Source organism: Rattus norvegicus, chromosome 12 (assembly GCF_036323735.1).
Source record: "Rattus norvegicus strain BN/NHsdMcwi chromosome 12, GRCr8, whole genome shotgun sequence".
NCBI classification, from domain to species: Eukaryota; Metazoa; Chordata; class Mammalia; order Rodentia; family Muridae; genus Rattus; species Rattus norvegicus.
In genome coordinates this window covers 24,737,338-24,761,478 of record NC_086030.1, presented here as the reverse complement: position 1 = coordinate 24,761,478, position 24,141 = coordinate 24,737,338, and the positions used below count along the sequence as shown (strand labels likewise).

Sequence of the window (24,141 nt, the reverse complement as noted above, 5' to 3'; positions counted from 1 at the left end):
GCTCCAGAAAAGGCCATGCCGGGGCGGAGCCGTGTGGGGGCGGGGCCGGGGCGTGCTCTAGTGGGTGTGGCCTCAGCAGGGCTTTGAGTCTTCTGGGAGCATGGTCCAAGAAATCCAGAGACCTGTTGCTGAGTTGAACTTGGCTGCTGTGTCTTCCCACTCAGGACTCGGCTTTGACAGGCACGAGGCAGGGACTGGGGTGAGCCCCTACCTCTCAGATCTTTCTGGACCTGGGTAGGACCTGCAGTTTCCCAGGGGAGACCCGGACCGGGAGTAAGGGTGAGGTGGACCCTGACCTTTCCCATCCACAGCTGCGGGTCCTGGGATCTTCAGCGCGGCTTGGATTTCAAACTGGAGGGTAAACCGCGGTTATGGCCTTTCATCAAAACTTTAGAGTTGTAGACCCCAAAAGAGAAAGAAACAATTAAGTCCTGTAATGACCCAAGGGGTGCTAGGAGGACTGTAGTTTGGCCAAGACTTTTTCTGCCTCCCCTAATGGTGAGGTGGAAACCCACAGTTTGCTGACTCCAGGACCCACTCGTAGGTTCCTTTTGACCCCTTTACCTCATTCGTAACACTTCCTCCCCAGAAACAGAGCAGATTCTAGACAGACAGACAACTCTGTGGTCAGATTAAATACCAAGTGACCCCGCTAAGATGCCGCTGATTTGGAATCAACTTGAGGCAGGGTTCGGGGCAGGCTGTGTGTTGGAGAAACCTAGCAACCAGATACAAGAGGTGGGAAGGGGCAGACAATTTAGAAAGAAGCTTCCAAGTGGGTTGGGGATTTTCCCCAAGGACACGAAGAGAGAGGAGAGTGGAATCAGGGAAAAGGAGGGACTTACCCACATCTCCCTTTCCCCCTCACGTTAAGCCTCCATCCCCCAACCTGTGTCGGGAACTAAAGTGGCCAAAGTCTGCCCTGAGACTAAAGAATTGATTGTTTTGCAGTCAGCCCGCAACAGTAGGGTTTGTGGAAAGATTGGTAAAAGGCACTGCCCCTTGCTGTCTAGCATGAACTAGGGAGAATGTCTAGAAGGCTGGACTGAGGCCAGACTGTGCCCCCACCCTTATGGGGGATGAGAAACGGCCTAAGTTCAGGCTGCCTGACAGGGCTGATAAGGGGCCCTCTGGGGCTCCTGCAAACGGTTTATCGCTTTGGTGGGGACTACTTGCAGGGTTCAGGAGGGGGCACAAGCATGGAACAACGTTGGGGTCTACTTCGGAAAGTGGTAAGATCATTGGGGGAGGGTGGAGTTGTGGTTACACACATTAGGTTTTCCTTCGCGTCCCTCAGGCCCTCCCTAATGCATAAGGTTGACCCCACCCGTCCCCTTGGGACCCTCGGTGGTGGGTCCCTCCTCTCCAGCCTCCAGAGCTCCCTCCCTCCCTCCGGGCTGAAGTTGGTGACATCATTCTTGCCTAACCCTCTGCCAACCCTTAGGCCCCCTCCCCTAATCTTTTGCCTACGTCCCCCCTCCACTCAGCAACAGTGGTCCCCAAGACCCTCTCAGACCATCTACAGACGTGTGGAAGGCCCTCAACTGGAGAACCTAGAGGAGGAAGATAGGGAGGAAGGGGAGGAGCTTCCTGCCCAGTTCTGCCCCATGGAACTCAAAGGCCCTGAGCGCTTAGGCTCCTGTCCTGGGAGGTCCATTCCCATACCCTGGGCTGCAGCAGGTCGAAAGGCTGCTCCCTATCTGGTCCTGACCACCCTGCTAATCTTCACTGGGGGTGAGTCTTCCCTCCCTCCTCCTGGGCTGGGGGCATTTCTGGGGTCTAGTAGAAGAGGGCACAAGAAAACCCCATCTTCCCACCTGCCAGCCTTCCTCCTGGGCTACGTGGCCTTTCGAGGGTCCTGCCAGGCATGTGGGGACTCTGTGTTGGTGGTTGGTGAAGATGTCAACTCTGAGGACTCCAGCCGGGGCACGTTGTACTGGAGTGACCTCCAGGACATGTTTCTCCGGTTCCTTGGGGAGGGACGCATGGAGGACACCATCAGGTAAGGATACAGCCTGGATCCTGCGTGGTCCAGTGTGAACTCCTTTCTCATGCTACCCAAAGTCCTTTCTCAGGTCTTCTTATCTTCCTCTCTGGTTTCCCTGCTCAGAGGTCCTTGGAAACATGGCAGACACCAGGAGCTCAGTATTCAAGGACCTGAGACTTCAAGGATGGTTTATTTAGGGGATAGAAAGCTGGGTGAATGAAGACGAAGACAAGGGACCAGGGCATGGTGGCTTGTGTCTTTAATCCAAGCACTCAGGAGGTAGATGCAGGAGGATTGGGGATGCGAGGTCATCCTCGACTACGTAATGAATTGGAGGCTAGCCTAGGATGTATGGGTCCCCATCTCAAAAGCATAATCTGTGACGTTAAATGACATTTTAATTTTATGTAATGAACAGGTAATGAAGAATGGGTGGGAGGAAAATGTTAATATTTTCCAGCATGTACTGAGATGACCACGTGATTTTTTTTTCTCTTTGGGTTTTCTTTTTTACAGTTTTTTTTAGTATTTATTGGAATGTGGTGCGTGGGTGCCACTGAGCATGTGCGGTGGTCAGAGGGAAAGCTTGCAGTGTGGTTGGTTCTCTCCTTCGACCGTGTGGATCCCTGGGATTGAACCCAGGCCCTCAGTCAAGCATCCCACCGGCCTCTCTAAAATGCTTGTAGTTCTGGGGTTTGAACCTAGGGCCTTTGTGCTAGTACTCTACCAATCGATGAGCTGCATCTCGAGCCCTTTGACTGTTTCGTTTGGTTTAATTTGTTTTGGTTTTACTTTTTTTTTTTTTTTTGAGATAAGGTCTTGTGATGTAGCCCAGGTTAGCCCTCAAGCTTGAAGTCCACTTGACTGAGACAAGGTCCTGTGATGTAGCCCAGGCTGGCCTTAAACTTGAGGTCCTCTTGCTTCAGCCTCCCAAGTGCTAGGATTATAGGTGTATACCTGAGTTTTCCTCCTCTTCCTCTTCTTCCTCCTCCTCTTCTTCCTCCTCTTCCTCCTCTTCTTCTTCCTCTGAACTTAGGATTGGAGCTATTGCAGTCTTTAATGTTTGTTTAGTGATTTGAATCATAGTGTATATTTTGATACACTGCTGGGAGCTCGATCAAAATAGATGGCTTTATATTGCTAAAAGACCTCCAATTTGGGCTGGAGAGATGGCTCAGCGGTTAAGAGCACCTGACTACTCTCCCAGAGGTCCTGAGTTCAATTCCCAGCAACCACATGGTGGCTTACAACCATCTGTAAAGAGATCTGATGCCCTTTTCTGGTGTATCTGAAGACAGCTACAGTGTACTTATATATAATAAATGAATACATCTTTAAAAAAAAAAGACCTCCAATCTGAGGCTGGAGCTAAAGCTGGGGGGACAGAGAACTCACCTCACATGATCCCCCACATGGCATGAGGTAAGTGTGGTGGCTTATGTCCATGATCCCAGCATCTGGGAAGTGGGAGCAGGAGGATCAGGCCATCCATGACTGCACAGTGTCTTCCAGGGCAAGTGAGACCTTGTCTGCCCCTCCGCCCCAAACCTTTGAAAGCCAGGAAATGGGTAGAACCACACAGCTGAGTTTTCCTAAATTCACATCCTCTACAGCACAGTAAGGAATTTTAGAAAGGCAATGCGTTGAAAGCTCAGGAAATGTGGGCCACTGTATACGTTTCAGCCCAAGAAAGACAGACAGACCTGCGAATACAGGGAGGACAAAGAGGGGAAAGCCAGAACCTCAAAAGTCTAGTCGGAAAGTGGGACTCAGAGCTGGCGAGATGGCTCAGCGGGTAAAGGGGATTGCTGCTAAGCTTGACAACCTGAGTTCAATCCCCAGGATCAAATTCCAGGGTGGGAGGAAAGAACCTGGTTCTACCACGCTCAAAGTGCCATTTTTGGTATGTGTGAACATATAGATCACACACACACACACACACACACACACACACACACACACACAATATATATATATAAATAAAATAAAGTAAGGTAGGATTCAGAACATTGAAGGACGTGCAGATAAACTTTCTCCTGTCAGCCTTGGTCTTACTGTGGGACTTAATACTTTGGCTGGGCCTAGTGGCAGAGGCCTGTAATCCTAGTTCTTTGGGAAGCTAAAGCAGAGAAGTTCTGTCCCTGTTCCTACCTGGATTTCAAGTGAGTCTGTGGCTAGCCTTGGCAATGCAGCATAGCCTGGTCTTAAAAATAGGACAGAAGGAAAAAAGTTGGTTTGGGGTACAGTGATTTCCTAGAATTGGGCAGAAGAGAAGGAGGGAGGGAGGGAGGAGAGGAGTTAAAGAGCCAGGGGCTTCTCCACTCCAAGACTGGAGGTCAGGAAACCCAAGTCCCATGGGAGATGTGGCCACCGGAGAAAGCCCAGGTCTGTGCCAAGGCCATACTTCTGTGACAAATGGGGGACAGATTGTTTCCCCTGCAAAGGTAACAGCCCATGAAAGGGTAGTGCATAGCCGAGGTGAGAAGGCTAGTTTAGGTGACAGACTCTTGCTGGGCCATGACAATGGAAGCAGATCAGGTGAACTCCTGTCCAGAAACACAATCCTCCTGCCTCCACTTTCACCTGAATTTGAGGCTAGCCTCCTAGACACGAGATGCCGTTCCAGGCCTGCGTTTACCATCTCAGTCTTTTCGTTTGACCACTTATGCCGGGATGTAGGAGTCGCTTTCCTGGCCTCTAGTTTGATCTCTCTGCTCAGGCTGACCAGCCTCCGGGAACGCGTGGCCGGCTCAGCCAGAATGGCCACCCTGGTCCAAGACATCCTCGATAAGCTCTCGCGCCAGAAGCTGGACCACGTGTGGACTGACACGCACTATGTGGGACTTCAGTTCCCGGACCCGTGAGTCTGGGGATGCGACAAGGGGTCATACTATGCATGGAGTTGCACAGCCAGGAGTGCTCACCTTCAGCCTTCCTCAGGGCTCACCCTAACACCCTGCACTGGGTGGGTGCAGACGGGAGCGTCCAAGAGCAGCTACCGCTGGAGGATCCGGAAGTCTACTGTCCCTACAGCGCCACGGGCAACGCCACGGTGAGGTTCCCGGGATGGGGAGCCCATCACGACCTCATTGGGTAGCCCAGTTGGAATACTGGCAGCGAGGCCTCACCAATCTCCGCGTTCCCAGGGCAAGCTTGTGTACGCCCACTACGGGCGGCGGGAGGACCTGCAGGACCTGAAAGCCAAGGACGTGGAGCTGGCCGGCAGCCTCCTGCTAGTGCGTGCTGGGATTACAAGCTTCGCCCAGAAGGTGAGGGTCCCAAATAGAACAGGGTGTGAAGTGCGTTGCAAGTGGTCTGGGAAACAGGCGTGCCTCGTGGGAAGGATCTAGGAGGCTGTCACCCGGAGAGAGGGAAAAAACAAACAAACAAACAAACAAAAACAAAACAGGGACATTTTAAGAAACTATTGGCAACCCGGCTTTTTTTTTTTTTTAAAGATTTATTTATTTATTATATATATAAGTACACTGTAGCTGTCTTCAGATACACCAGAAGAGGGCATCGGATCTCTTTACAGATGGTTGTGAGCCACCATGTGGTTGCTGGGAATTGAACTCATGACCTCTGAAAGAGCAGTCGGGTGCTCTTAACCGCTGAGCCATCTCTCCAGCCCCCGGCAACCCGGCTTTTATTCCCAGCATTCAGGAGGCAGAGGCAGGCAGGTCTCTGAGTTCCAGACCAGCCTGGTCTAGAGAACTAGTTCCAGGACAACCAGGACTACACAGAAGAACTCTGGCTCAAAATGAAACAAAGGAAGGAAAGAGGGAGGGCGAGAGGGAGGGAGGGAGGAAAAGAAAAGAAAAGAAAAGAAGAGAGAGAGAGAGAGAGAGAGAGAGAGAGAAAGAAAGGGAGGAAGGGAATAGCGGAAGACTAACATGATATAAATTTTTTTTTTTTTGGTTCTTTTTTTTCGGAGCTGGGGACCGAACCCAGGGCCTTGCGCTTCCTAGGCAAGCGCTCTACCACTGAGCTAAATCCCCAACCCACATGATATAAATTTTAACCCCAGCTACTTAGGAAGCTGAGAGGCAGGAGGATTGTAAATTCAAGACCTGCATGGGCTACAAAACAAGACCATTCTCTCTCTCTCTCTCTCTCTCTCTCTCTCTCTCTCTCTCTCTCTTCTTTTTTTTCGGAGCTGGGGACCGAACCCAGGGCCTTGCGCTTGCTAGGCAAGCGCTCTACCACTGAGCTAAATCCCCAACCCCTCTCTCTCTTTTTTTAATTAAATTATAAAGGGCTGGAGAGATGGCTCAGTTGTTAAGAGCACCAACTGCTATTCCATAGGTTCTAAGTTCAATTCCCAGCAACTGCATGACATCTTTGTAATGGGACCCAATGACCCTCTTCTGTTGTGTTTGAAGACAGCTGCAGTCCAAAGATGAGCTTCAGTGTACTCATATACCTAAAATAAATGAAGAAATAAATCTTTTAAAAATTTAAATACTAAAGCAAGAGCGGACAGCGGGCTCAGGTCTGTCACCTCAGTGCACCTGATAGGAAAGGCAGGAGGATTAAGATTCTGTCATTTTCTGACACATAAAGAATTTGAAGCTAGCCTCGAATACAGGAGAGCCCATCTTAGAAACCGAACTACAGGGACAGGGAGATAGCTCAGTGGATAAAGGCACTTACTACCAAGCCTGAGTTCAACCTCTGGGACCTGTGAATCCCGGAAGAGAACCTGTTCCCTCAAGCTGTCCCCTGACACGCAGATAAATAATACACCTACTTTTTTTCTAAATAAAATAGCGTGGGCTTGTGATGGGGCACAGTTGGTGAATGCCTGCCTAGCACGCGCAGAACCTTGGGTTTGACTTCCCAGCAATGGAAGCCTGTGTACCACATGTGCATATAATGCTTGTGGAGGCCAGAGGGCATGTCAGAGCCCCTGCAACTGGAGCTACAGATGTGAGCTGCCATTTAGGTGCTGGGAATCACACCCAGGACCTCTGGAAGAGCAGCCAGTGCTCTTAACCACTGAGCCATCTCTCCAGCCCTGGGCAGAGAGGTTTTGCAGTGCTCCAGAGGCACCAAGGGAGAGCTGCGACATTTAAGTGCCAGGTGGTATTCACTACACACAGTGGGCCCTTAAGGATGATGGCTGCAAGTGAAAAGAGCCTTTGTTTTGAAACTTTTTCTTACTTGTCTATCTTCCCTCAGGTAGCCATTGCCCAGGACTTTGGGGCCCACGGAGTGCTGATATACCCTGACCCAGCGGACTTCTCCCAAGACCCCCACAAGCCAGGCCTGTCTAGTGACAGGGCTGTGTATGGACATGTGAGTCTTGGGGGGGAAGCCAGAGCTCCCTTCCTGGGGCCCAGGAATACACAAATGGGGCTTGTTCAGCCCACAGTTTCAGAGTGGGTACCCCTTCTTCTTTAGGTGCACCTGGGAACTGGGGACCCTTACACGCCTGGCTTCCCGTCCTTCAATCAAACCCAGTTCCCTCCAGTAGAATCATCGGGGCTTCCCAACATCCCTGCCCAGCCCATCAGTGCCGACGTTGCTGATCGCTTGCTCAGGTAAGAGGGCGGGGGATACGGGATACGGGGAGCAGAGGCAGGGAGTAGGGGGTAGGAGCTGGAGTTAGCTGCAGGGTTCCTTCGGTGACTAAGAAGGTGACCTGAGCCTGGGGAGATAGTCCTGTCAGTAAAGTGCTTGTTGTTCAAGCATGAAGACCTGATTTACATCCCCAGAAGCCATGTTAAAAACAAAGAAAGGCAACCTAAGTGCATGCGTGTAATTCCAGCCCTGGAGAGGAAGAGACAGATGGATTCCCTGAAGCTTGGGCATCCAGCTTAGCTAAATTAGTGAGCTCCAGGCCAAGTGCAGATCCTGTCAAACAAAAACCAAGGTGTCCTAGCCAGATGCCTCAGTGAGTAAAGGCATGTGCCACCAAGCCTGAATGAAGGCTGTCCCTAAGTCTCACATACTCAAGAGAGGACAGACTCCCACGGAGTCATCCTCTGGCCCCCACACATGCACACTCACACACAAAAAGTAAAATGTATTATAAACTTTTTTTAAAAAGTGATTCGCACCTGAGGTCAAGATGCAAGGTTGACTGTTGACCTCTATGCACACATGCACACACACACACACACACACACACACACACACACACACACACATGCATTCTACCAGGCCCCACCATCTGGTACGTCCACAGGTGCTGAGGACCTTTACACAGGACACAGCTTATACCATGGCAGCCCCAGGCTGCACTGTCCTACTGAGCAGGGTACAGAGGCAAAGATCTAGAGCCAAAATGTAGAAAAAGAGGAAGAATGAAGCAGGGTTTTAGGCTTCTGCAGTGAACACTACCGCTTCAAGACTTTTCTGCCCCATTTCTTTCCAGGAAACTCACAGGTCCCGTGGCTCCTCAGGAATGGAAGGGTCGCCTCTCAGACTCTCCGTATCGCCTGGGACCTGGGCCAGGCTTACGCCTTGTGGTCAACAACCACAGAACCTCTACTCCCATCAGTAACATCTTTGCGTGCATCGAGGGCTTCGCAGAGCCAGGTGTGTCTGCCCAGCCTCTCCCATGGCTTAGGAGAGACTCTGCTCCTGACCCCGACCAATGAGGACTGATGCAGGAGGCCCTGGAGAAGGGCCAGGGGTGGTGTCCAGGGATTGGAGGCTGATGAGGGGTGGCAGTGTGGAGCTCTCCAAATGGGCAGTATTGCTCAGTAGTGAGTCCTTAGTGCGTTGTGAGCAAGCATATGTTGGATGATTTTATATTAGAGATCTAAGCGTCAGACAAAGGCCAGGTTGGGGGAGTGGCGCTGGTGGTGAGGAATCGAAGGTTGCTGAGCGGATTGGTGGGCGGAGCAGACCTGGGAAACCCTTGAATGGCCAGGTGTCAAAGGAGAAGCAGAGACCTGGGGTGACACACAGAGGGGGATGCTGGAAGTGAGAGGAGGAGCACAGAAGAGGTGGAAAGAGAACAGCAGGTTAAAGGAGAGAGAAGAGCAGGTTAAAGATGATGCAGAACATGCCTGACCAGAATGGAGCCCGGAACGTCCATAGGGTTGAGCCAGGCATAGTAGCTCACATCTGTCATCCCAGCATTCAAGCATCTGAAGCAGGAGATTATAAGTTCAAGGCTAGCCTAGGCTACGTAGCCTGGGCCCCAAGACCCTGTTTGAAGCAGAGGTAAAGGGGACCAGGGATGGTAGCACAAACTCAGAAGTTCAAGGCCAGTGTGGAACACAAAGCAAAACATAATAAAAATAAAATATAAATAAATCAAAACAAATCCCAAAACCCTCTAGCAAGCAGAATGTCCCCAGTGGTAGCATGTTTGCCTACCATGGAAGACACTGGGTTTGACCCCAGCACCTGACATGGTGACACATGCCTACCCTGGAACTTGAGAGGAAGTGGAGGCAGGAAAACCAGAAGTTGTAGGCCAGCCTTGGTTACATGAAATCCTGTCTCCAGAAGAATTCGGGGTGTTTGACAGTGTGTGTTTGAATCCCCTAATGCCTATTAATGGATCAGGCCATGTGGGCAGAGCCGAGAGAGCTAGGCATGGTCCCTCGATACAGCCGAGATTACAGAGCTAGGGTTGTAGAGAGGGGAAGAGCTGTGGCAGGGAAGCCGACTGGGGACGTTGCAGAGGAAGGACTGGAGCTCTGGGGGCACCCACCCTCCAAAGCTGCATGGAGGGGTCCTGGACAGTTTAAGATGTGGGCTCTACACATATCTTCCTTCAGATCACTATGTCGTTATCGGGGCCCAGAGGGATGCCTGGGGCCCAGGAGCAGCCAAGTCTGCAGTGGGGACTGCCATCCTCCTGGAGCTGGTTCGGACCTTTTCCTCCATGGTCAGCAGTGGTAAGCTCAGAGCCAAGACCTGTGTGAGCTGGGGCTGTGTCCCGGGCTAGGACTAGGTCAAAGGTAGCGTAGACTGGAGGGAGGCCACTTGGATCTGAGTCATGATTGGAGTGTCCAGTTCTAGGCAAGTCACTTCATCGATACAGTATTTCCTCATCAATGTGTTAGCCCGGGGCAGACGAGATGCCTCAATGGGTTAGGACACTTGCTACCAAGTCCGATGACCAGAGTTTGATCCTCAGAAGCCACGTGGTAGAAGGAGAGAATTTCCCAAAAATGGTCCCCTGATTTCCACATATAGGCCACCATATGCATGCACGCATACACACAAAAATATTTTCTTTTGGTTCTTTTTTTCGGAGCTGGGGACCGAACCCAGGGCCTTGCGCTTCCTAGGCAAGGGCTCTACCACTGAGCTAAATCCCCAACCCCCACAAAAATATTTTTAATTTTGGGCAGGCATGCCCTATAATGCCAGCCTTCAGGAGCGGAAGGCAGGAAAAAAAATGAACATTTCAAGGTTATGCTTAACTATATAACAAGTTCTAGGCTAGCCTAGGCTACATGAGTCTCTGCTTTATTAAAAAAACAAAACAAAAACACAAAAAACAAAAAATAACTCCCCTGACCCCCGCCACCAAAGCCAGGCATGGTGACACATGCTTTTAATCCCAGTACTCTGTAATCAGAGGCAGCCGGTCTCTTGACCTTGAGGCCAGCCTGGTCTACAAAATGAGACCCTGTCACAAACAGAAAGTAAAACTTAATTTAATAAAAAAAAATGATACTGGGCAGGGGTGGTGCATGCCTTTAATCCCAACACTTGGGAGGCAGAGGCAAGCAGATGTCTGAATTCAAGGTCTACACCGAGTGCTAGGACAGCCAGGGCTACACAGAGAAATAAAAAAATTGAAAAAAAAATGAGCACATGCTGCACAGATGTAATCTTGGCACCCCAGAAGGGAAAGCAGGAGGATCAGTAGTTCAGGGTCATCTTTGACTACATAAGGGAACCCACGCTCTCAAAAAGAACCTGGCCAGGCATCAGGGCACACATCTGTCATCCCAGCGCTCAAAGGGAGAGGCAGAGGGATTGCTGTAACTTCAAGAGCTGGCTGGGCTCCCACAGCAAGTATCTAGTCAGTCAGGGCTACGTAGCAAGACCCTGTTTCAAAACAAGAGGAGGTGCACATACAGCTGAGTGGTGGCGAACTCGAGAGAGCAATCTCTAGTCCTGCAAACCAAGGAAGGGAGGAGGGAAGATCAGGTCAGGGCCAGACCACTGAGGGGGTGAGCGAGAACACAATGGGGGAGGGGACTAACTGAAACAGAATAATGGGCCACATGTGTGAGGAGGCCATAGCAAAGCCCATTTGTATGCTGACTTCTGACGTTAACTAGGCGACATGGTGGTCCACACCTGTCGTTACAGCCCTTGGAGGTGAAAGCAGGTCATCTTTTTGTTTTGTCTTGTTTTCGAGATAGGGTTTCTCTGTGTACCTCTGGCTGTCCTGGAACTCGTTCTGTAGACCAGGCTGGCCTTGAACTCACAGAGATCTGCCTGCCTCTGCCTCCTGAGTGCTAGAATTAAAGATGTATGCCACCACTGACCAGTTGTAGGTGATCTTTTACCGTTTAAGGGGGTTTGAGGCTAGCCTGGGCTACACGTGACCGTGTCTTAAAACAACAATAAGGGAAGCGGGATCAGGCAGGAGCAGGGGTTGGAGCCCCAGAACCCACATGGTGGTAGCAGATTGTCCTGCAGGTTGTCCTCTGACCTCCATGTCCCCCCACTGTGGCAGGTGTGTGCCCATACGCATACAAATAAAATTAAAAAATTAAAAACTAAACAGAGATGTGGCGTTCATGGCCTGAGTGACAATTAAGCAAGAAACGGTATCGTTTAGAACCCACTCTAGTGTATCATTATTGAGTTAGAGAGGATCCAAGGTGGGGCAACTTGGGATGCTGGGTTCCTACAGAGAGTGGACCCCCTCTGGAGACCTGGACGGAGAAGGCTTAAGGGGGGATGTTGACCCTCCATTTCATCGCTCTGCCCATAGGCTTTAGACCTCGAAGAAGTCTTTTGTTCATCAGCTGGGACGGAGGTGACTTTGGCAGCGTGGGAGCCACGGAGTGGTTGGAGGTGATCTGGGGTTCTGGGTATGTAGCCAGGTAATGGGGAGGGGCGGAGAGGGCAACCTTCCTCTCCATACGTTTCGGCGACCCTACAGGGCTACCTCAGCGTGCTACACCTCAAAGCTGTCGTGTATGTGAGCCTGGACAACTCCGTGTTGGGTGAGCTAGGGTCAAGCTACCCCCTGGCCCTCTCAGGCGAGGTCTATGCAAAGGAATCTATCCCTGAGCCCAGCATTCCCCCCCCTTCCTTCTCTTCAGGAGACGGCAAATTCCATGCTAAGACCAGCCCCCTTCTCGTCAGCCTCATTGAGAATATCCTGAAGCAGGCAAGAGGGCACGGGGCTGGGGGTGAGAGGATCCCGCGGGAGTGCAGCGCAAAGGGGGAAAAGACTCATGTGTACGCTCATCCAGGTGGATTCCCCTAACCACAGTGGACAGACACTCTACGATCAAGTGGCATTCACCCACCCAAGCTGGGATGCTGAAGTGTAAGTGGAAATGAAGACCGCGGGGTGGAGGCTCAGGAGAAACTGAGTCCTCAGAGGCCTCCAATCTGCCTGTCCTCAGGATCCAGCCCCTGCCCATGGACAGCAGCGCATATTCCTTCACAGCTTTTGCGGGCGTCCCAGCTGTGGAGTTCTCCTTCATGGAGGTGAGACTCCCCGGCCCTTGCCCCAGGACATCAGACCCTCATCCTGTCAGCACCACGTTCCTGCGCCCAGCCCCTCCATGTCCCTGCAGGACGATAGGGTGTACCCATTCCTGCACACGAAGGAGGACACGTATGAGAATCTGCACAAGATGCTGCGAGGTCGCCTGCCCGCCGTGGTCCTAGCAGTGGCTCAGCTCGCTGGTCAGCTCCTCATCCGACTGAGCCACGATCACCTACTGCCGCTGGACTTCGGCCGCTACGGAGACGTGGTCCTCAGGCACATCGGCAACCTTAATGAGTTCTCTGGGGACCTCAAGGTCCAAGATGCCAGTCGCGCTCCCAGCCTGCAGGGGCGCTTCATCACTATGGGTGTCTGTCTGGCTTCTCCTGTCCCCAGCTCTGAGATCTAGGTCCTGCCCTCCAATCGGGCCCCTTTTACTTATACCTCCAGACACCTAATCCTCAAGGACACATCCAGTTTGACCCCACATCCCTGGGATCTGCCCTCCCTATCCTCATAGGCCTGATGAACTCCGTTTCCCTTTCCCTTTCTCTTTAGTGCTTTGACCCCACCCGTATCGGTGCTGGCACCAATCTGTCAATCTTAGACTGTTCCTCGCCCACAGGCGCGCGGGCTGACCCTGCAGTGGGTGTACTCTGCAAGGGGGGACTATATCCGGGCGGCGGAGAAGCTGCGGAAGGAGATTTACAGCTCGGAGCAGAGCGATGAGCGTCTGATGCGCATGTACAACGTGCGCATCATGAGGGTGAGACCCCGCCCCCGCCCGCCCCCTTCTGGCCTGGTGGTCCCTTTTCCCAGGACCTGGCCTTTGTAAAGCATTCCGCTCGCTTTCCCTCCTTTGCTCTGTCCCTATGTTCTGAGGGTACAATACAGGGTTCATAAACCAGCCAGGCTAGAAAACTTGACCTGTCCCTTTCACAGACTCCGCCAGGGAATGAAATGAATAATAAGGGCCTGACTCTGTTGTCTGCTGTTTAACTTGCAAAGCCTAAAATATTTACTCCATGGCTTTTCGCAGAGAAAATGTTCCGGACAACTGCTTTAAACTGTGTGACTTAGGTCTTGGACAGGCAAAACACAGGTTGATGCAAGGAAAAGAGGTCATTTCAGGGTGGAGGGTAAGGCAGGGAAATGGACCTGGCCTTTCTCAGGAGCTGTGTGTGGATCATCAAAGCCAGAACAGAGATCCTGTGGAGGACTGGTCAGAAACCAGTTTGGGGGAGTCTTTAATTGAAGAAAATTGGGATTTTGTGTGCTTGGGGGTTGGGGTTGGGATAAAATCAGAGTATTGTGCATGTTAAACAAGTACCTTACCACTGGGCCTCCTCTGCCCCCCCACCCCGCAGCCCCTCACTGAGGGATTCTAGGCAGGTGCTCTACCACTGAGCCACGCCCCCAGCCCCTCCCTGGGGGATTCTAGGCAGGGGCTCTACCACTGAGCCACTCCTCCAACCACCTTTCATTCACATTTTGAGAGAAAGTCTTGCTAGGTTGCCCGGAATAGCCTTGAACTCAGTTTATAGTCTAGGTTGACCTTGACCTTTTGAATTTCCTCCTGTTTCATCTCTCCAAGTAACTGGTATTACAGGCCAGGCTCAGGAGTTTGGATTGTGAGTGTCTGGGCATCATGAAAATTTCTTCTAAGGAGGTGAGGTGGCAGAACAGAATGTGTAGAAAGGATTCTGGAGAGCATACCAATGGCCTGAAGAGGATACAGACTTCTGTGGTGCTGGATATCAACTGCAAGTGTCAACAAATGCCTGTAGGGGGTACCGGGATAGATAGGTAGTCAAAAACGCACCACTCCCTAAAACGGGAGTAGGAAAAGTGCACAGGCAGGATACAGAAAGAGGAGTTCGACAGTGATAATAGCAGCTGACTTTTGCAGAGAGCTACCAGGGGCCACCGACTTCACTTCATTTTGTTCAACAGCAGGACCTCCTGCAGTGCTGTGAGGTCGGCAGTGGTGTAGGCTCAGTATCACACAGGAAGTAAGTGATGGAACCAAAATTAAAGATGAGGGACTCTGCCCCCATAGCCTCTGCTCAATAGCACCAAAGAGAGAGATGGGGTAGGGAAAGGAAGAAGGGAAGGAAAAAGAAAGAAATGGGAAAAAAAGAAAATGGACCAAGGCTGAAGTCCTGGTGATGGTGTGCTTTCTGGTATGCATGAAACCCTGGGCTCTACCTCCAGGACCAAATAAAACTCCCATTTCTTAGGAGGTTAAGACAACTAGCCTTGCTACATGATGAGACCCTGTCAGAGAGAGACAGAGACAGAGACAGAGAGACAGACAGAGAGACAGAGACAGAGAGACACAGAGAGAGAGACAGAGGCAGAGACAGGGAGGAAGGGAGGGAGAGAGAAAGGAGGGGGGAGGGAGGCGGAGGGAGGAAGGGAGAGAGAGACAGAGGCAGAGACAGACAGAGAGACAGAGAGAGACAGAGGCAGAGACAGACAGGGAGGGAGGGAGAGAGAGAGAAAGGAGGGGGAGGGAGGAAGGGAGAGAGAGACAGAGATAGAGAGACAGAGAGAGACAGAGGCAGAGACAGGGAGGGAGGGAGAGAGAGAGAAAGGAGGGGGAGGGAGGAAGGGAGAGAGAGAGAGACAGAGAGAGACAGAGGCAGAGACAGGGGGAGAGAGAGAGAGAGAGAGAGAGAGAGAGAGAGAGAGGAACCCAACCCAGCATTAAGCCCTACCACTAAGTCACAACCCCAGCCTCCGGATCTCATGTTTAAGAAGGTGATGCTGGCATGCAAGCCAGTGAGGCTGTGTTCAGATATCCCCTAATTCTGTAGGGAAGGATCTTATGAACGATTTGGCAAAGTGATTTGGAAGCTGTGCCCTCCGAGGTTCTGTTTGAAGCCATGAGCACACGCGGGCTGTTGAACAGACATTTTAAAAGGTGTTAGTGCTGCTCGTGTGGAAGCGGAAGCGCACACCTGTAAATCCACCATCTCAGATCTCCTGAGGCTGAAGGAAGAGAATGGTGAGCTTGAGGCTAGTCTGCTCTGCACAGCCTAGGCTTCCGTAGTGAGTCTTTGCGTCAAAGGAAAACAAACGAACAGAGATAGACTAGCAGGCTTGATTAGTAAAGATTCTGCCATATAAGCATGAGGTCTTGAATTTAAAACACCAGTTCCCATGTAAAAAGCCAGGCTCAGTGTGGATGCCTGGATCCCAGTCTAGGGATGCAGAGAAGCCCAGAGCTCACTGGCTAACTAGTTTAGCCAAATTGGTAAGTTCCAGGTTCAGTGAGAGACCCTGTCTCAAAAATAATGTGGAAAGTGATTGAGGAAGACCTACCCAGCTATGGACACCCACAAGAGATGGGCTTTCATGCAAGGCACATCCGCTGTCTCAGGGGATCTGACACCTTCTTTTGACCTCTGCTGGCACCAGGCACATATGTGAGGCACACACATACACGCAAGACACTCGCCGTACACAAAATAATAAATCTAAAAAGAAAAAGGCGGGCAGGGAGGAAGGTATTAGAACCCACACGGATCTTCCTGGCTACTGGTGACGTCACGCAATGGGTCTTCCTAATTGGGCAGCCTAAGGGAGGTGGGCCTGGACGAAGTTGTGGAACCCTGTTTATGAAGCAGGTCCTAGGGCTCAGGGTGGATTAGGATCGGTTGGAGGGAAGAGTGACTGAAGCCTTCAGCCACAGATACTCTGGCATCTAGACCTGCTTTCACTTTTTCGTGCAGGTGGAGTTCTACTTCCTGTCCCAGTACGTGTCGCCGGCCGACTCCCCATTCCGCCACATTTTCCTAGGCCAAGGCGACCACACTTTGGGTGCCCTGGTGGAACACCTACGGATGCTGCGCTCCGATGGCTCAGGAGCTGCCTCTTCTGGGTTGAGCCCAGGTCTGGGCTTCCAGGAGAGTCGCTTCCGGCGACAGCTGGCGCTGCTCACGTGGACGCTACAGGGGGCAGCCAACGCACTCAGTGGCGACGTTTGGAACATCGACAATAACTTTTGAGGCCAGAAGTCCTCCATGGGCCCCACGTGATTCTCCTTTCTCCCTATTTGAGTGGTGCAGGCAACGGAGGTGCCTGAGAGCAACCTATCCTCATTAACAACCTTGGTCCTGCAACGCCAGTGAGACATATTTTCTCAGTGTGACTGTTATACCACTGTTTATCCAGAAAGCGGTTTTCTTCCCATCACTGGCCTCTCTGCCTTCAGGAGCATAGTTCCCCATATCTAGAAACCATCTAGACACTGGGATCCAGCTCTCTTAGCGGGTGAGATGGATAGCGTCATTTTCTTATGACACACAAGTGGTATGTGGGTGGCCCAAGGGGGATTAGATGTCAATAAACCATTTACCTGGTAACCTCTGTTGTCCATAAGCAATTTAGCTTCCTCTTCATGTCATACCCACTCCTCAAACCGACCTTGAGACCTAGGAAAGGAGGTACAGAAGGCACCTGACAGCATAGTTATAGGATGCTATCCACATGGGGAAAATAACTATCCTAGTGTCTAAGAAAACTGCCTACAGATATAGTGGATAGCAGGTCGGGGCAGTGGGGATAACTCATCAGGAATAGACGCCAAGCCTGGGGAGCAGAGTTCAAGGACCCGCGTGGTGCAAGGAGAGAACCAGCTCCCACAGGTTATCCTATGACATCCGAATGTGTACCCATAAATGTACAAATAGATAAATGTTTAAAAAAATTTATTTTACAAAAGGTAATTAGGTGGCTAGAGAAATGACTGTAGTTAAGAGCATGCCGTGCCAGAGGACACTGGTTGGATTCCCAACACCTACGTGGCCACTTAAAACTGTCTGTAACTCTAGTTACTGGAGATCAGATGCCCTCTTCTGGTATCATTAGGTACTGCATGCATGTAGTGTACACACAAGCAGACAAATACTCAGGTGTAAAATAAAAACAAATTTTAAAAGATTAGTTAAAATTATAAATTAATTTAAAGAACAAATAAAAAATTAAAGGCACATACCTGTAATCCCAGCCCTGAGCTTGGGGAGTCGAGGTGGGATAAATGCAAAGGGATCTCTAGGAATTGGAGGCCAGACTGAGTTCCAGGGTAGCCAGTACTATCTAGTGAGACCCCCTCCCCTCTCTCTCCCTCACACATACACACCTCTGATGATCTGACCACCACATGGTGGGAAGAAAGCTATAACTCCTGCAGGTCGCACACTCATGCATGGGTAAGCAAGTGTATACACACTAAATAAACAAATGTAAGGCGGGGCCCACTGCTGAGGAACGGTGCCCAAGCTTTACCTCTGCCCTACACGTGCACGCGCATACACATGTACACACACACAGTGTGGACCCTACAAAAATGGTCATATATCTCTTAGGTTGACCCTGTGGTATCTGGGATCCCCCTATGGCCAAGCTTTGTCCAATGAGGACGGAGATCTCGACGTGTGGGCTACAGATTAGGAGATTTTTAAGTCATGGTCGTTTTTTCCCTTTGTATTTGAAGTTTTTAATTTACCATATTTTTGTGTATTTAGTAATTTCTTTTTTTAATTAGATATATTTCTTTTTTTTTCTTTTTTTCGGAGCTGGGAACCAAACCCAGGGCCTTGAGCTTGCTAGGCAAGCGCTCTACCACTGAGCTAAAACCCCAACCCCTAGATATATTTCTTTACTTACATTTCAAATGTTATTGCCTTTCCCGGTTTCCTTTCCATAAGCCCCCATCTCCTCCCCGTCCTCCATACGGGTATTCCCCCCTCCATCCCCCTTATGCCCCAATTAACTGTATTTTTAGTTATTTCACGTGTGTATACATATGCCACGGCCCATGTGTGGAGGATAACTTGTAGGAGGCAGTTTTCTCTTTCATCATGTGGGTCTTCAGAATAGAAGTCAGGTCACTAGGCTTGGTGGCAAGTGTCTTGACCTGCTAAGCCATCTCCCCCTCCCTTCCTTTTCCCCTCCCCCTCCCCCTCCCCTTCCCCCTCTCCCCATCTCTCTCTCATCTGGTTTGAGACAGGTTCTCACTAGGTAGCCCCAGCTGTCCTGGAGCTCAGTCTGTAGACCAGGCTGGCCTCAAACCCAGAAATCCACCCGCTTCTGCCTCCTGAGCACTGGGACTAAACGCAAGTGCCGTTACACCTGGCCTTTTTCTTTTTCTTTTCTTTCTTTTCCTCTGAAGACAGGGAAGGGTTCACTGTATAGCCCAAGCTGTCCTTGAATTCAAGATCTTACTGGCTCAACCTCCTGAGTGACAGGGTCACAGAGTACATTGTTAGGTAGAAGACCTTCGATGTTAAGTTAAAATGAACTGGCCAAGCAAGCTGGCACCTGCCGGGGCAGAATGGCATCTTCATGTTATTTATACATTTTTAAAAAGATGTATGTGTTTTTATTTTATTTATATGAGTGCATGTATATAGGTACACCCACTATATGCCCAGGGATGCAGGAGAAGGTGACAGATTCCCTGGACCTGGAGCTATAGACAGTTGTGAGCCACCATGAGGATGCTGGGGACCAGACCTTGGTCTTCTGCAAGAGCACCAAGTGCTGTTAACCACGAAGTCATCTGTGTGGCCCCAAAAGAAAAAAAAAAGAAGAGAAAAGAAAAGGTCTATCACCAGATATGACTGCACATCTTTGATTCTAGGCAGAGGCAGGCAGATCTCTGTGAATTCAAGGTCAGCCTGCTCTAACTTCCAAACCAGCCAAGACTCCATAGTAGGGCCCTATTTTGAAAAGCACCACTGAGAGGCTTTCAGTGGTTAAGAACACCTACCGTTCCCTTTCAGAAAGTGTGAATTAGATTCCCAGTACCCACATCTGGTGGCCTGCTGGTGGAGCGTGGTGGTTTGAATGAGCTGTCCCCCACAAGTCTCGGGTGTTTAAACACTTGGTCTCTAGTTGATGGCTGTTTGCCACAGAGGTATGTCACTGGGGTGGGATCCGAGGTGTCAAAGGACTGATGCCATTCCTAGTGTGCTCTCTGCTTCATGCTGTGGTTCAAGATGCGAGCTCTCAGCTGCTGCTCCAGCCACGTCGTTTACCTGCTCTGCTCTGCTGTCATGAGTTCTGACCCTCTAAAAGCAGAAGCTCAAAACAAACGCTTTGTTCTATCGTTGACTTGGCTGTGGTGTTTTACTGCAGCAATAGAAAAGATGGAGGGGTTGGGGATTTAGCTCAGTGGTAGAGCTCTTGCCTAGCGAGCGCAAGGCCCTGGGTTCGGTCCCCAGCTCCGAAAAAAAGAAAAAGAAAAAGATGGGAGGGGGTATCTGAAACCTTCTTTTGGCCCCCCCCATCACTCCCCCCAACACACACACACACACACACACACACACACACACACACACACACACACACACACGATAAAAACCAGTATTAAAAGTTATTTATAGAGCTGGAGAGATGACTCAGTGGTTAAGAGCACTGACTGCTCTTCCAGAGGTCCCGAGTTCAAATCCCAGCAACCACCATGTGGCTCACAACCATCTGTAATGAGATCTGATGCCCTCTTCTGGTGTGTATGAAGACAGCTACAGTGTACTTGTATATAATAAATAAGTAAATCTTTAAAAAAAAGTTATTTATAGTCAGCCATGGTGGTACACATCTTTTCAAAAAAGATTTATTTATTTATTTATTTATTTATTTATTTATTTATTTATTTATTTAATGTATGTGAGTATACTGTCAGTGTCCTCAGAAACACCAGAAGAAGGCACTGGATCTCATTACAGATGGTTGTGAGCCACCATGTGGTTGCTGGGAATTGAACTCAGGACCTCTGGAAGAGCAGTCAGTGCTCTTAACCACTGAGCCATCTCTCCAGCCCTGTACACATCTTTAATACCAACATTTGTGAGGCAGAGGCACGTTGATCTCTGACTGGAGACTAGCCTGATCTACAGAGTAAGTTCTAGGAGAGCCAGGGCTACGCAGAGAAACTCTGTCTCAAAAAAACCCAAAAACCAACCCAAACAACACCAAACAACCAAACAGCAGTAACTTAAAATGCCAAAGAGAAGCCTTCCTGACCCCCTGTCAGCAGGGCTTTCCACAGCAGGCACTGCAAGCATCATCAACCTGTGGAGAATCTCAACGCCACAGGTAACTTGGAGAGAGGGTTTGGCAAGAGCTCCCCGCCCCCATCTCCTGGCACAGACTTTGGACTCCTTCTATGTACTTATGAGGCCATGACCTAGAGCAGTGCACTGGGGGACACGCACGGGAGACACGAGAATTCTAGTGTGGAAGCTGGAGCAATGGTGTAGGCGGTAAAGTGCTGGCTCCCATGCAAGCATGAAGACCTGGCTTTAATACCAGCAGCCAGAGGACAAACTGGTTTTAGTGACTTATGTCTGTGGCTCCTTCACTGGGGAGGTGAGGGGTGGAGTGGGGGATCTCCCGAGCTTACTGCACAGCCAGCCTAGCCAAATCAGCAAGCTCCCGATACAATGGAGGGAGAGATTCCCTCTCAAAAATAGAATGGGGGAGCCAGCAAGATGGCTCAGTGGGTAAAGGCAATTGCTGCCAAGTCCAAGGACCTGAGTTCAATCCCTGGGATGCACATGGTGGAAGGAGAGAGAAACTACTACAAGTCATCCTCTGAGTACCACTCATACACTGTGGTACTCATGTATGTTCCGTTCCATAAACAAATGAGTATGTAAATACCTAAATAAATAAATAAATGTAATTTTTTTTTCCGGAGCTGAGGACCGAACCCAGGGCCTTGCGCTTGCTAGGCAAGCGCTCTACCACTGAGCCAAATCCCCAACCCCATAAATGTAATTTTAAATAAAATAAAAAGTGAGGTGAGAACAGCTGAGAAGATACCTGAGGGTGACCTCTGACCTCTCCACGCACGCACAAGTGCAGACATGCACACACACACACACACACACTAATCTGCACCTCCACACACAAGTGCAGACACACACACACACTCTAATCTGCACCTCCACACACAAGTGCAGACACACACACATACACACACACACACTGGATCTGCACCTCCACACACAAGTGCAGACACACACACACACACACACACACACTGAATCCACACCTCCACACACAAGTGCACACACACACACACACTGAATCCACACCTCCACACACAAGTGCAGACACACATATACCACATACACACACACACACACACACACATACACACTGAATCTGCACCTCCACACACAAGTGCACACACACACACACACACACACACTGAATCTGCACCTCCACACACTAGTGCAGACACGCACAGGTTGCCAGGGTAGTGTGAAAGTCCCAAAGCCCCACGGCCAAGCTGGGGAAACTGATAACGTTCATCAATGCAACAGACCGGAGCTGTTCTATGTCATTTTGCTGATTCTTGGTTGGAAATCAACCTCTGGTATCCCTCTGCTCCCCCTCCTCAATCCCTTCTCTGCCTCTGAAGGAGGGCAGACAGACCAGATGACACACCTTCTGAAGATCCAGTTTTCTTTCGGTTTCAGCCTCTACCACACAGTTAGAAGGAGATCATGTCAAGCCCTTCCATTGCCCCTCTCCTTGGGGCCTTGGGGTTCCTGAACCGTGGGAGCTGAGGTCATAAGGAAGGGCAAGCCTGGGGCTGGAGAGATGGCTTCGGCAGGTAAAGAGCTTTACTGTTCTTTCAGAGTAGCAGGGTTCAGTTCCCAGCACCCACATCAGGAAGCTCAAACTGCCCGTGACTCCAGTTCCAGGAGATCTAACATCATCCTTTGGCTTGGGTGAGTGTCTGCTTGTACAGGGTACATGCACATGCGTACTCAGACTAACACACTGCAATACGCTTTTTATAATTACTTTGTTTAAACAATGAAGAGGGCTGAGTACACAGCCCAGTTGCTTTGTTGCTCGCCCACTGTGAACAGGATTTTATGTTTCCCGAGCACCACATAAATAAGATATGTGGTGACACATGCTTCTAATCCCAGCACTCAGGAGCTGGAAGCAGGAGGATTAGGGATTCCAGGTTACTCTCAGCTATATAACAAGTAGAGGCTAGCCTGGGCTACATGAGATTCTCTCATAAAACGGAATAAACAGACAAAATGGGTCTGGAGCTGTCAAGATGATTCAGTGAATAAAGTGCTTACCACCAGGCCTGATGACCTGAGTCTGATCTCTGGAATTGGTAGTAGTGGGTGGAGTCCCACAAACCGTCCTCTGACCTCAACTTGAAGGCCACAGCCTGCTTGTGCCAGCTCCCTCCCCCCCAAAACAAATAAATGTTAAAAACGACGACAACAAAATAGGCATTTTCAAAAGCCTACTTAAAGGAGTAAGGCAGGAAGGTGAGAAGTTCAAGACCAGCCTAAGCTAGAAGGGTAAGTGTGGAAGGGGCTTGTGTCAAAAGGGAGGTGGGTGTCCCAAAGTCAGCAAAATACCCTGGGAATGGCACGTGTGCAGCCTTGCACAGCGGCTCTGACTGCTTCAAACTGGGTTGTCACAGGGTGTAGATCAGGGTTCTCTAAGGAGCATCTATGAAAAAAGTGGGGAGGGCCAGGTAGTGTGGACCACAGGCTGTGGGCTGGGTAGTCCAACAACGACTGTCTCGTGGAGGAATGACCAAGGATCCGATAGTTATTCAGATGGCCCAGGCTGGAAGCCTCGGCAGCCCATTTGGTGCTGGAGGCCTTGAGGATTCCTAGAGAGCTGCGGGCCTTCGGTCCACACTGGAATGCCAAAGAAGCAGGTTCTAGCCCAGGGAAGGAAGGTCTCGGCAACAGGATACATGAACTTGTCAGAGAGAGCATGAGGGCGAGCAGGCAAGGAGCAAAAGCTTCCTTCCTCTGTGTCCTTTCATGTGGGCTCCTCACCAGACGGTGTGGCCCAGATTAGGAAGGGTCTTCTGGCCTCCGCTGATCCAATCAGGAAAACCCTTATGGACAGGCCCAGGTGTTTGGGTTTTAGTTGATTTCAGATACAGTCACAGTGACAACTACGACTACAGCGGACTTGATTCAATGTTCTCTTGTAGGCTAGGTGTATTGGCCAAGGGGCAGATTTCTGTTGTTCGAGTAAAGGTGATGTTTTTTAAAAATCCTTTGTGGTGCTTTGATTGGAACCCAAGGTCTTAGGCATGCCGAAAATTGCCCAACTACTGAGCCACAGGCCTAGTTCTAATGGTGGTGATGGTGGTGGAGGTGGTATGTGTGGGGTCCTTTCTTCTTCAGTAACAGGGACTGAACCTAGGAACTCACCCACACTGGGCCACTATTCTACTGTTGAGTTACATCCTAACCCTTTCGGTTTCTTTTGTGTTTCGTTTGCCTTTGTATTCTTGGAGGTGAGGTCTCATTACATAGCCTTGGCTGGTCTGAAACTACGCAGACCAGGTTGGCCCCAAATTGAGCTCCACCTGCCTCTGCCTGTGCCACCCCACTGGGCCTACTTCTCCTTTTGCTTTTTGTTTTGAGACACGGTCTAACTCATTTGCCCAAGCCGACCTTTAACTGTCCCTGGATCCCTGGGA

At 50.3% G+C, this 24,141-nt stretch overlaps 1 protein-coding gene across 6 annotated transcripts; it reads left to right on the top strand.

Moving 5' to 3' along the window:
• Nucleotides 1-65: 65 nt before the first annotated feature.
• Nucleotides 66-17,029, top strand: Tfr2 (transferrin receptor 2). Of its 6 annotated transcripts, none has more exons than XM_006249117.4 (20): nucleotides 104-199; nucleotides 312-358; nucleotides 1,179-1,232; nucleotides 1,488-1,734; nucleotides 1,825-2,002; nucleotides 4,707-4,847; nucleotides 4,928-5,039; nucleotides 5,134-5,256; nucleotides 7,172-7,288; nucleotides 7,394-7,533; nucleotides 8,370-8,533; nucleotides 9,730-9,849; nucleotides 11,913-11,995; nucleotides 12,084-12,147; nucleotides 12,247-12,314; nucleotides 12,400-12,476; nucleotides 12,556-12,640; nucleotides 12,730-12,957; nucleotides 13,267-13,407; nucleotides 16,379-17,011. In XM_006249117.4, the coding sequence occupies exons 3-20, from the start codon at nucleotides 1,200-1,202 to the stop codon at nucleotides 16,652-16,654; spliced, it is 2,397 nt and encodes a 798-aa protein (XP_006249179.1). In that variant the 5' UTR covers nucleotides 104-199; nucleotides 312-358; nucleotides 1,179-1,199; the 3' UTR covers nucleotides 16,655-17,011. The 6 variants fall into 6 exon arrangements, with proteins under 6 accessions (XP_006249178.1, XP_008767349.1, XP_008767347.1 ...); NM_001105916.1 differs by having other exon boundaries at nucleotides 111-234; nucleotides 16,379-17,029; XM_006249118.2 differs by having other exon boundaries at nucleotides 120-180.
• The last annotated feature ends 7,112 nt before the right edge of the window (nucleotides 17,030-24,141 follow it).

Coding starts and splice junctions, on each gene's coding strand:
- Tfr2 (XM_006249116.4), top strand. CDS start 101: ATGGTCCAAGAAATCCAGAGACCTGTTGCTGAGTTGAACTTGGCTGCT. Junction 7,534..8,369: donor GTTGCTGATCGCTTGCTCAG/GTAAGAGGGCGG, acceptor ATTTCTTTCCAG/GAAACTCACAGGTCCCGTGG. Junction 12,148..12,246: donor CCTGGACAACTCCGTGTTGG/GTGAGCTAGGGT, acceptor CCTTCTCTTCAG/GAGACGGCAAATTCCATGCT.